This window comes from Notothenia coriiceps, unplaced genomic scaffold, assembly GCF_000735185.1.
Source record: "Notothenia coriiceps isolate Sejong01 unplaced genomic scaffold, NC01 NC01_scaffold00024667, whole genome shotgun sequence".
NCBI classification, from domain to species: domain Eukaryota; kingdom Metazoa; phylum Chordata; class Actinopteri; order Perciformes; family Nototheniidae; genus Notothenia; species Notothenia coriiceps.
The window spans coordinates 840,556-853,403 of NW_011357368.1; the positions used below are offsets into that span (position 1 = coordinate 840,556).

A 12,848-nucleotide genomic window follows, 5' to 3' on the forward strand; every position below is an offset into this window, starting at 1 on the left:
TTTTACCTTTCCTTTATGTATTATACCCAGTTACAAATAGACATTCACCACATCCTTGGCTCTATAGGAAAACTAATTTTCTTTCCACTATTTTGTTAGTCCTCAGTTATCGGCCAATGTCCAATATATGCACCTCTGGGTCTACTTACTAGCTTTTCTCAGAGCTTCTCAAAGTATTTTTGAGTAAATCTAGTTTCCCCCGTTTGTGTTTGTTCTACAGACGTCAATTCACTCCACAGTGTCACATTGATTTTCAGGGTAAAAAATACTATACTATAAATATTAAAATTCATCATCTTTCAAAATAGATAAAAGCCTATATAGTTGTTGCTGAACAGTGCCCACTGGTGCCACAAAGAACAATTACAGGCTAAAGGAAATGCTAAAAAAGAGAGACAAAGTCAACTTGAACTGACTGACCTGATTCTTTGGTATTTCTAAACAAGAAAAAAAACAATTAGCATTTAATAGCAGTGTGATTATATACATGCACTTTTAACACATTTACTTTTAAATGAAAACATGATATACTATTAAATTAAAGATGAATTAAAATGCACTAGTTTAAGTTTGAGAACTATAGAACAATTTGAAACAACGCCTTTCTTTTGAATTTAAAATCAAGGCCACAACAAGTAACAATTGTTTTCAGAATCAATGTCCTCCGAGTCCAAGTGAACTTCTTCCCATGTGTTGTTTTTTTCCAACCAACAGTCCAAAACACCCAAATACTCTATTTATAAAGTATAATAATACAAACAGAGATATCAGCAAATTGTCACATTTAAGAAGCTGGGACCAGCAATTATTTGGCATTTGGGTGAAACACCTACCAACCTGCATGTATTTGCTGGAAAGGTTGTATTGTGGTTTCTTCTGTAACACTTAAAACTTGATATTAACACACTTCTTATTGTGTATTAACAGCTAGCAGGTGCAGTTATCAAACGTATTGCCTCGAGTGCATTTGTGTCCACTTCTTTTTTCAGCAGGGATAAAACAGCTAGCCACCACAAGGAAGTAAACAACCGAAGAACTACAAAGAGACGTGTTCACGTAACCAACCCACTGACCCCTAGCGTTACTTTGCGTCCTTTTGCCGGGAATGTCGGACCACGTGTGTCCTACCGGCGTGCTTGTTCCTCTGGTCCTCGATTCATCTCTCCTCATTCCTAAACGAGTCGGGTCCAGGGAGTGTACCAGCAAGATGGCGGTGCGGTGGGGTGCTGGCGAGGATACGTTAACTGCATGTAATATGGATATGTTCCATATGGATACACTTGACGAGGTAAATAATATGTTATCTACTCTATTTCCTATCCTGTAAACCCAATGTTATTAGTTGTGTGTGTGTTTTAGAGGCAGGACAGAGCATGTTGTGTGTATGAGTTGTACACTGCGCATGGGAAAAGTGACACGTGGATGCCACAGTAGTATCACTTGTAAAACTGAATTCAGAAAGCACTCATTGTCTTGTAAACAGTACAGCTCGATAGCTCGTTGGTGGTATAGGTTTGAAACAATACATACAGCTTAATTAAGAATGGGCTGGTGCTTTTTTAGCTGTATGTTAATGCTAGGTGGTGAGCCAGTAGCTTGTTGGTGAACGACGCAGGTTTTCTCCCTTTATAAAACAAGGAGTCGTTAATAAAAGAAGTGACAGTTGTGTATTTTTATTGGTAGTTGGCCTAGCATGCCCAATAAGTGTATAATCAATATCAGTCATACGAATTTAAGCTGCATCCGTGTGCAAACGTGCTCTTACTGCTCATCTAGACCCAGACACACGTGGTAACAATCGCTGCAAATGCTATTCAGCTGGCTTTATCATCACTGCAGTGAGGATGTTTAGCGTTATCCATGTCTTTGCTTAACAAAGGTTAAGGTGCTAAATTATGCTCTGGTTGTAATAGGCTGCATGCCAGCACATTGCAGTAATGTGTCATCAACTCATTTATAGGGCACACGATGATGAAGCTAATTTATATAGTGTACAATGACTGAAATAAGAATAGTTAATTAAGACATGTTTGATTATGTAGCCTGACACTGCGGCAGTACACCACGTTTTCATTCAAAACCTGTGTATCCGGTATCTACATGTGGTTTAGTCGTGGTGGATCACATGTTGGCTTCATTTCACACATGCGCAGCTGACACACATCAATATACTCTCTGTACACACACACACTCGCCATCCAAATACTTTATCAATAACTACCTGGCGTTTCTAACGTTTGATCAAATGTATTCTCGTTTGGTACTTTTTGAAATATCATACAGGAGCTTATACGAGGGCCCTGTTCATGTTTGTTTGTAGTGCAACACGTGGGCTAGGTTGCTTCCTGTCGACGGGGCGAGGCGAGGATCAAAAATGTCTGCGCTCTGTGTGCATGCGTAGACAGCAACACGTGGGTTACTGTATGACTGCTTTCTTAGATCAAAGTTCACAATGTTATCATTTAGGTGTATTGCATAGTTCAACGATGTGCTAGACTTACTGTAGGTGTGCATATGATTTAAAATCAGAAGAATTGTTATAAAATAATTGGGCACTTAACACAACATGCATTCAATGTGTTTTTTTTCTTTGGACAAAGCTGTCAATACAACTTATATTCTGATCACAGGTTATCTGTGAAGTTATATAACTTGTATTGATAATAAGTGTGTATGGGATTCCTGTATGGCCAATCAGTATCAATGTTCTTTTGTTTTTTTATTAGATAGTAGCCTACATGTCTTTGGTATTTTCTTTCCCTCTTCTTCTAGTTGAAAATAAAAACACTGTTCTCTCTTGACCTGTGGGGTTTCCTTTCTGTCATTTTCAAATGCCTCACTTGAGCTTCGGCTTACACTCAGCTTCAACAACCAAATAAACAAGATTATATTTTACAGATTTCACTTTCCAAATGTTACTTTTTTAACAATATTTGCCAAACACATTTACACGTACAACACTGGGTTTTGTTAACAATGTATTTTGTTAACTTGTGTCTCCTCCCAGTCCAGTTGAAATTGAAATACAACCAAGTGGTTCATATATTATACTTCAAAGATGTTTAACCCCTTAAATATATAATTAAGTGAGCTGTTAAAATGCTAATACTGACTGTTTGCATTATTTGGTTTTTGTCTTTGAATTTGAAATACTTTGGGTTGAAACATTTGTTTTCAAATACAACAGCTTGTCTCTACTCTGTGTGTTGGTAACCCTAATATTGAAACTGTCCATGGCCAATCACCATTTTTTTATCCTGAATCATGTTGCCAGTTTGGTCTGTCAAACAACTGAAATGTTTTTTTCCCTCTTTAGACTGATGGGCTGAGCCCCGCAGAGACTCTTGAGGCCCTTCAAAGCTGTTTAGACCCTTCGATTCTTTCCATCTTTGAGGACAGTCCAACAATAGAGGCAAGACCACTTTCAAATGGTTGAACTTAAGTGTTACAAGAAGGTTCTCTAATGTGTCAGCAGTGTGCAGTTGTTTGTTGACTCTCCGCATTGACCTTTTTTTCCGACGTGTGTATTTAGACTAAAGGAATAGATGAGGAAAGTGAAGCCACGCTGCTGACAGCCCTGACAGAGATTCTTGACAATGTGGACGATGAGAACCTGTCCCCATTTGACACGCTGCCTGATTCAGACCTGCTGTCCGGTCAAAAGGGCCGGGAACACTCTCCGGTGAGTGTCCAGCTGCCAGACATAACTCTTAAAGTGTCTCAAATACATTTGCTCTCATCATCCCCCATAATGGGTCTGGAAAGAGAACCTGCTGACCTCTGTTTAAATAAACATGTGTATTATAGGTCTGTAAAGACTGTAGAAAAGTGTTTGTCATTAAGCTTTTGTTTATCTTTTATTCTCCAGCTCAGGAGATTGCTGTGTCTCTCACGTTCCCCTCCAGAGAAAGACACACACTTTAGCTCAGGATCCTTCTCAACTGGAAAGGTAGCTTTGCTTACTCATAAGTAACACATATTACCTTGTGCAACAGACACATTTTTGAATGATATTTTATATATTTTCCCATCTGTACTCAGAGCCTACCTAGGCTACTGGCCGCATTCCAGAGAAGTGATGGGGAGGAAGAGGAAGATGGCTCCCTCAGTCTGAGCCCAATGAGTCACAGTTTATCTCCTGACAGTAACCAGCTACAGTGGGAAGAACTGACCCTCCCACTTCCTGACACTTTTGAGCAGGAGGTAGAAGATGGTATTTCAGTTAGCCTAGGAGAGTTGGTCAGACATATGCACCCGTACTGTATGGCCTATAGTATGGAGGGCGACGAGGGGGAACAGATGTTGCCCGAAGGAGGCATCTTACTTGAAGTTGTAGACCAGGGTGAAAATGGAGAACCCATCTTTGCAATCCAAGATATGGATCTGCCGGGATCTTTTCCATTTAGAGAAGAAGAGCAGTTCTTAGAGCATGAAGCAGAAGAAGTTGCCTCAGACACTTCCGAGCATATAGTCGTTGACGATGAAGATGAAGTGTTATCCCCTGTGACATCACACCTATGTTTAGATGTGAAAGATGCAATGGTCATCGAGAGACAGAAGGATGAGATAAGAGAGAAAAGTCCGTCTCGGAGAAAAAAGAAAAAGAAATGCAAGGAACAGCACCAACCCAAACCTGTGGAGGAAAGGGTCTTGAGAAGTGGCAAAGTAAGAAAGATGCCACAGGAATCTCTGAAAAAACTTGAAAGGTCAGTCAAAGAAAAGAAGAAAAACAAAGCCCCACAGCTTCCTCTTGTCTCACCTCCAGCTCCCTCAACTGTAAAACCTAATAAATTAAGTTCATGCCAAACTGAAATCACCACCAAAAAACCTCAAATGAATGTGCATGTTGCCACACCTGTGTCACCTAGACAGGAACTAGCATCCTTAAAAGCTAGCCCTGAGAAGAGTCCCCCTAGCTGTTCCCCCTCAACAGTGAGCTCCCAGCAGCCTGAAGAAATGCCTAAACAGCTGGCCCCTGAGAAGCTGGAAGTCTCATCAGCAGTTCCCTCTGCTGTCCTGCCCCGCATGTCTTCAGAGAGCCCTGCAGCTGCTCCTACTCCAGCAACACCCCAGATGATGCCACCTGTTAGTGAGGCCCTTCCTCCAGCAGGCCCTGTAGTCCCAGAGCCTAAGCCTAAATCACTCAGTCTAGCAGAGTACCGGCGGCTCCGTCTGCAGAAGAAGCCAGCTCCGGTGGAAAAGGCAGACGACAACAGCACCAAGTGGCCCAGCCTTCCAGAGCTTCCTACAGAGCTTCCCCTCATCCCCTGCCTCCCCAACCCCAGCCCCAAAGACCTTCGACGGCCCAACCCCCAGCCAGAAGTGGTGGAGGTCCGGCCTGCCTGGCAGCCAAGGGGCCCATGTGCACCACCCACACCCGAGGCACTGTTGGCGCCACCGGCCTACATGGTTGCCTCATCCAGCAAGGTTACACCGGTTCATAAACCCCAGCTAAGACCTGAACCTTCCAAAGCTTCTCTTCCCCAAAAGCAGTCGGTCCCCGTGCCTGAGTCAGCACAGAGTTTACCCTCACATCATCATACCATAGCTCAACCTGCATCACCTTGTGTGCCTCAAAGCTCTGCGCCTCCAGCAGAAGGGAAATGCTCTCCCTCACTTTCAGGAAGAAATGATGAAAGGCCCCGATCTCAGCCTGCATCTCCAAAGTCTGTAGAGCTCACCAAAACCTGTTCTAAAACCACTACAGAGGCGATCAAACCCATTGCGGCTACTACCACTGTGTTTGCGCCCAGTGCCCCCCTGAAGAACATTGTTGTTTTACAGAAGGTACCGGAGCTTACTGCTCCTAAGTCATTAAGGAACCCCATTACAACTGATGGCAAATCATCAAAACCCACAGTCAATGGTACCCAGATGAGTTCTCCTGCAGCTACCCAGCTGAAACCTGTTCTACTTGAAACTAAAGAGAAGCCCACTGCAGCGGTGAAACCCCCGAAGGCAAAGAGCGCCACACAGGAGCTAATTGAGGCTTTCACCACAGAGATAGGTAAGCTTGAAGTTTAATACTTTTTTTCACCAAGTATTGACAGTATTTTAAAGTAACACGTACTACCCGTCACTACTTCAATTTAGCCTGTATCTAATGTATTGGTTGATTATTAGGTATAATTTATATTTGAGTTTTTATGTTAAGACACTTCTTTTTTTTATTTCTTTTTTTATAATTTTATTTTTTAGGTATTGAAGCTGCTGATCTGACCAGCTTGCTGGAGCAGTTTGAGGAAACCCAAGGTAACTAATAATGGCAGATTTTTATAGTATAATTTAGTTTTTGACAATGTTACACACTGCAGTATTCTCCTCTCATACCACATTTCTGACACAAGGGTTATTGTTTTGGCCATAGCTTAGTGTGTCACATAGTTAAATGTTTGAGTATTTCTGGTTGGTGGCAGTGGGATTAAAGCTAGAAGGGCTAGATGACTAGAGCACTACAATGAATAGCTGGTGCCTTCTTAAATAATTGTGCATGTGCTGTGCCTTGAAGATGGTCATGAAGTGAAGGTTAATGTCTATTCCCTCATATTTCTGACCAGCAAAGCTTGAATCTTATCTGATCTTCATAGAGAAGTGCGTTATAATGTTTAAGGTTTGTGTGGGGGCGGGGGACTTCGTATGGTTCAAAATGCATGATTTTGTTTCCTACTGAAGCATTCCCCTTTAAGAGATGAGTGCTGCGGGGGGCAGAGGAGCTGTTTTGTGCTCTTGTCTGCTCAGCTGATGGAATTCTGCCCTGTCTGCAAATCCATTTAACTCTCGCCCTGCTGTCTTTGTTTGGCCGGATCTACAAGCCCCAAACCTAACATGTAGCTGGACTCTGTATGTGCCATTACTCATGTTAGCGGGCTTGTTGTTGAACCCTCATAGGGTGTATTATGTTAAGTGTAACCACTGACCACATGGTGAATTCCCAAAGATGTACATGTACACCTTACATGCTGCAAGTTGTATAGTTCATCCTATAATAGTCAAGCTGAGTTTTTATCTATCATATTCCTTGTGTACTCGTTGTTTTTTTGGGCTCATGCACTTATTTCCTTGTTCCTTCTCTCTCCAGCCAAGGAGGGGAAATGTGTGCCGGAGGTCTCTGGTAGAGCAGCAGCTGTAGGAAACTCGAGGTGAGTTACCCTACAGCTTTGAAGCTGCTCTGTTTGAGTGGAGTCTGGGTTTCTCTGAGACCTGTTGGTGTGTGTGGAAATGATGCACACACCTTTTGCCAAGACCTACCGCAAACCCTGCTTTTGTCTGGCCACAGTGATGGCCTTTTCAGGATTACGTTTCTTCGACCTGGCTTCACAGGGTTTTTTTTGTCTAGACTTTTCTACACTGTAATCAAGAAGTGGAAGCTACAATATTTAGCAGTGATATACTAACGGCAACTGTTCTCGGTTTACAGTTTTGAGTCGGCTCCAGAGAAAACGGTTGTGGAGCATGTGAGAGCAAATAACCTTTCGAGTCCTGCAGGTAACAAGAGTTTACTGTTTACATCTTGATATGGCTATGACATTAGAAAATTGCACTGTCTTTGAACCTTGTTGGTCTCATCCATGACCTCTTAGGCCAAGCTACAGTGCTAAAGCAAATTCAGGCTTGTTCATAACTGGAGCCCCCTGGCAACACCCCCAGGTTGTTCTTTTAAATGCAAGTCACAGCTAATTCACCATTTTGACTTAAGCTTTAAGACAATTCCACTCAATTAAAATAACACAACTGATATCAGAAAATACTGTTGTCTTCTTGTATGGCTTAATCAAACAGCACAATCATTAGGTATGGTGTTTTGAAATCATGCGTCATAGTCATAGATTTGCCACCTTGCCAAACAGATTACCAACTATCGTTGAGTGTTAGGTTTAACTGTGGTGCTCTTTATTTTCCGGTGCTTCAGCTTTGACTCCTCCAGCTACTCCCCCACACCAGATGTGGAAACCCCTGGCCGCTCTGGCCCTTCTTGGAAAGAGCAAGGTAGCTGAGGCCCAAAAGTTGAGCCCCGCCAAGGTTATCCAGATAGAAGCCCGGCCCTTGCCCTCAGTCAGGTCCCGCAGCAAACCCTATCCTGCTGCTGCTACTGTCTCCGCCGAGTTGGCATGCATGGACCACGACTATTGCCTCCCCAACAAAGGCCCTTCTGGAGAGCCAGGCAAGCGCTGGAATGTCAAACAGCCATCTTTTATCACTATTAAACCCATCAAGCAACCCACTACACAAACTCCTCCTGCTGCCCTGGCATTGTCTGCCACAAACTCTGTGATTAAAGCCCAAACACGAAAGCTTCCTCTGGCAGAGCCCCTGGATCACAGGACTGGTATGACAGAGAGAAGCTCTGTCCTGGAGACTCCAGATGCTTCCCCTGCTCGGCAGGAGACTGATGTCACTGAGAAAGAAGGAGGCCCTAAGAGTGGGCATTCTGGGAGAACATACCGTCGACAAGCTGTTTCTCGCACACCCAGCCCCAGATCCAGTTCCAAAGAGAGGACTGGAGGCCGCTCTAGAAAAAGAAGATCCCATCATTCTCCCAGCCCCATGTCCAGCAGTTCAGAGTCTGACTCCCATTCCTCTAGATCTCGGTCTAGATCCCACTCACCATCTAAGAAGAGGTTAGTTCCAAAGACATGAGACCCTGGGTTCATGTAGCATCTTGATAAGCATTTTAGGGTCATTATTTCCCTTGTTCATCCCTGGTATTCCTTCCTGTTTCCTTTCTAGGTATCGTCCTCATCAATCTGATAGTAGTTCAAGCTCCTCTTCCCGTTCTTCCTCTCGGTCTTCTCCCTCGGTGTCCCGCTCCCCTCCCAGAAGGAGGAGGCGGTTCTCATATTCCTCCTCTCGTTCAGGCTCTTGGAGTCGCTCGAGATCACGCTCTGGGTCCCCTCACGGGCGAGCTCAGTGGAGCAGAACCAGAAGATTGTACAGGTGCGGTATATGAATCATGCCTATATGGTTGCTAGGGGCATCATGGATTGTATAGCCGTTTCAATAGTACATATTAAATATCAGGCAGTTTATTAAAAACGTAATCAATCAATGTTTATTTATATAGCCCAATATCACAAATGTTACATTTGTCTCAGTGGACTTCACAGTTTGTACAGAATATCAGTATGACAATACGACACCCTCTGTCCTTAGACCCTCACATCATACAAGGAAAGACTTCCAGAAAAAACCCCACAGTTTAAAGGGGGAAATGGGAGAAACCTCAGGGAGAGCATCAGAGGAGGGATCCCTCTCCCAGGGCGGACAGACGTGCAATCGATGCCGTTTGTAAATCGAAGAGATAATACATTTTTCAGCATAGGTAGATCAAATGTTTGGAAATGCATGTGTCTATAATAAGAAGATGAATCCACGAGGATGTCAACAACCCTGTGGGAGCCATCAGGGAAGTAGTATGATGAGTCAGGCAGGACCACAGAAACAGGATCAGCCACGACTCAGGGTACAGACAGATAGAAGGAAGAAGTAGGTGTCCCCCGACAGTCTAAGCCAGGGGTGTGGAACCTTTTTCCTCTCAAGGGCCATTTCAATTTTTTCAACATCCTCCGTGGGCCGTACAAATTATTGACCTCTGCTTAAAAAAACTAAAATCACAGCCCATTCATTTCGCCTTTCTTTCATGCTGTGCAAAGAAAAAGCATCCTCTTAATCCAGATACCTCACCATGACTCGCGCATGCATGCACATGCACGGTGTGGCATGACCACCACAACAGAAAGATATGGACACAAGATGTGTGCAAATGTATTTAGTTTCATATCCATGTGGACATGATTTAAGTGGGGAGGTACCTCACACCCTCTAGGGGGGTCCGGGGGGCATGCTCCCCCGGGAAGATTTGTTTTTAAATGTTTAAGTTAAAAGCATCAATCTGGTGCACTTTGAGAGCAACATGAAGAGATCTATGGATACATCTCTCAACATCCATATGAAACAGAACTGTAAGCAGATTTTCTTTTTCTTTATGGATATTTTACAAATCACTCCCTTTCAAACTGCAGGGAAAATCCAGAGCAAACTTCTTTATTAATAACAATTTTGTTTTACTGTCATACAGTATTTTATACCTGTTTACTTTATTCTCTTATTTTTTTATAACTATAAAGGATCATATCAATAATAATAATAATACATTACATTTATAAAGCGCTTTTCCTGGTGCTCAAAGCGCTTGCAAGCAAGTAAAAACAAAATAACAACAGATAAATAAAGATAAAATAAATAAAGATGATGATAAAGATGTGCCTTTACCTCACTGGTTGGAGAAAAAGCTTCTTATATTCGTTAGCATAGCTAGCTAACCAGATGCTAATAACAAAGTTATTGACAGATGAACAGATCGCCACTGGGCTTTCAACTAAAGACACAGCCACGCAAAATGCGGCATGTATTTTCAGTACGGCTCCTTATGGGTACTGCCATTTCTGAAATGCCGGAGCGGCGTTCTGGCGTTCCGGTGCTCTCTGTCAAAACTGCACCCCTGTCAGACACGTCAGGAGCCTGACGTGTCTGACAGGGGTGCAGTTTTGACAGAGAGCACCGGAACGCCAGAACGCCGCTCCGGCATTTCAGAAATGGCAGTACCCATAAGGAGCCGTACNATGGGGGTGATCTCTTCCTCCTCGTCTTCATCGTCATCCTCGTCATCAGACATGTTATCCGACTCCTCAACCTCTGAAGCTGCAAAAGAGCAGAGGGCGAAGTTAAATCACTATTTTGATCAATTATGAAACTCAAAATTATTTATCTGCGCTTTTAGTTGACCTCATGTATAGTTAATATGCAGCTACACAAACTTATTACAACAAGTAATTCATTTTAAATCTGTTACAATCTAACCTTTAAACATTACTGGAATTATATTACACGCCTTAAATATTGATCGGGAAGATAGCGGTAAAAATATTTCAGAAATAGGTTTACACATACAGGGAATTTGTCTTGGTGTACATTGTGCATACATAAACACAGTTAAAGAAGATCAAATTTAAGAAAAAAAAACAACCAACAAATAAAATAAAAAACAATTGAAACTATTTTTTAACATGACAAATCTGGATATACTAAATAACTACGTGCCGTATACTGTTGCGAAGTAATAGGAATCATAAAATCAAATATGTGCAGTATTGCTATGGAGGTGGATGAGAGATAGCTTATGTATAAATGTGCTAAATATTTGGAGGGTTGTGCAGAACAGGCAATACTAAAATTCAAATAATTCATGATGCTTCCTATTGTAATATTAATCAAATTCTGTTACATTTGGATCTAATATTAACATGCACAGACAGCAGAGATGTTGACAGTTTTTTAAAAGTATGAGAGTGTTAAAAGAGAAGATTAGTAGTTACCTATGAGGTGTAACCCGCTGATGGTGACTGGTCCGGTCCCAGCCTTCAGCCGAATGGTCACTGGGGCTTTCAGCTCAAACTCTCCCAGACTCACCTGAGGAAAAGAAGGTCAAAGTTGAGAAACATCTCTACCATGTAAAAACAGATGGTCTAAAAACATTGGTGTTTTAAAAAGCTTTCTTTTGGATTCACCAAAGTCAGACAACAAACAACAAAATAACTGATTGAGGCAGTGATAGACCAGTAACATCTGTATTCTGCAAGATACAATTACATATTTTTAGCAATGGAATCTGGTGGCTTTTAATATAAATATATGGCTTCAGTTCCCCATCTGACGACAAGGTAAAGGGTGGGAAATCATCTAAATATATAGATATAGATTTTTTTAAGTTGGCTGGAATACATTTTGATGAAATCCCATCAACACATCAGTACATTTCTTTGCTTGAGTGCTGTCATTCTCCCCTGCTAACTGGTGGTGTGCAGACCAACATCTACTCACTACAAAAATCTGAACTATCCCTTTGTCGTTACATGTAAATAAATAGCCAACTGTACCATGGGAAGGCAGCTGATGTGGAGGTTGGCGATGGGCACTGACACAGTCTTTCCTTGGTGGTTCATGGCCGTCACCTCGACCACATTACTCTCCTCCTTTGCACCCTCTCCCAGACAAATCTGTCACAATAAAACAAATAATTCAGGTTATATTCATTCAAATCTTAAGTAGCCAGTATGGTTTCACAGCCTTAGATATAAACTTTTATGTGGTGAGTCTGGTTATACCAAATAATTGTACATACTGTTCTGAGTTCAAGGAAATGCTCCAGGTCCTCTTCTTCATCTCCTTGGAAAGTGTAGAAAGGCACTTTAGAGGACAGCTCACAGCCTGGAAGACACGTAAAGAAAAGTATGATTTAGTAACAGTTTTAAGGACTTCATGCAAGCGCGTGAACTGGCTGAAATAAAGACGTATTAAAGCGCGATGTTCAGTCACAGGTGAGACCCACGTGTGCGCCAGCAGAGAAGAAAGTGAATTTAAAAAGGACTCACTGAACAGGAAGCTCTCCAGCTTGGATTGACCGGCTGGTCCGTGGTCTGTCGTGCAGTCCTCGTCGTGGCAAGACATTTTGTCTGAGCACAAAAATTACGTTTGCTGTGAAAACTTTATCGCGAAATGAACACTGCACTAGAGAAACAAGCGTGTCGCAGACTACTAGACTGCGTGACGCGTCATAACTGTGCGCCGTTGCTCGGTCAGGTTTTCTATGGTTTTCTCCCCCTCCTCCCATGCCTCCTCCAGAACATCAGGAATGTATTTGAGATGCCGATGCTAACATACGTGAAATGTTACCAAGTAAAAATATATCCACTGTAATAGAAAATAACAATTAAGTAATTACACCTAAATACTTGCATTGCCGGAAATTAGTTATTCATAAATAGAAACACAATTTGTTATTTGGAATGTTT

At 42.3% G+C, this 12,848-nt stretch overlaps 2 protein-coding genes across 2 annotated transcripts; one reads left to right on the forward strand and one right to left on the reverse strand.

Moving 5' to 3' along the window:
* The first annotated feature begins 1,080 nt into the window (after positions 1 to 1,080).
* Positions 1,081 to 8,947, forward strand: pprc1 (PPARG related coactivator 1). Its single transcript, XM_010782713.1, has 10 exons — positions 1,081 to 1,288; positions 3,317 to 3,412; positions 3,533 to 3,682; positions 3,869 to 3,949; positions 4,042 to 6,007; positions 6,199 to 6,252; positions 7,079 to 7,139; positions 7,418 to 7,485; positions 7,910 to 8,618; positions 8,728 to 8,947. The coding sequence occupies exons 1-10, from the start codon at positions 1,106 to 1,108 to the stop codon at positions 8,945 to 8,947; spliced, it is 3,588 nt and encodes a 1,195-aa protein (XP_010781015.1). The 5' UTR covers positions 1,081 to 1,105.
* A 1,537-nt stretch (positions 8,948 to 10,484) lies between these two features.
* On the reverse strand, positions 10,485 to 12,624 carry npm3 (nucleophosmin/nucleoplasmin, 3). The gene is made up of 6 exons (XM_010782714.1): positions 12,429 to 12,624; positions 12,179 to 12,264; positions 11,934 to 12,053; positions 11,373 to 11,466; positions 10,603 to 10,698; positions 10,485 to 10,498 (listed from the first exon to the last, which is right to left on the reverse strand). The coding sequence occupies exons 1-6, from the start codon at positions 12,502 to 12,504 to the stop codon at positions 10,485 to 10,487; spliced, it is 486 nt and encodes a 161-aa protein (XP_010781016.1). The 5' UTR covers positions 12,505 to 12,624.
* Positions 12,625 to 12,848: the final 224 nt, after the last annotated feature.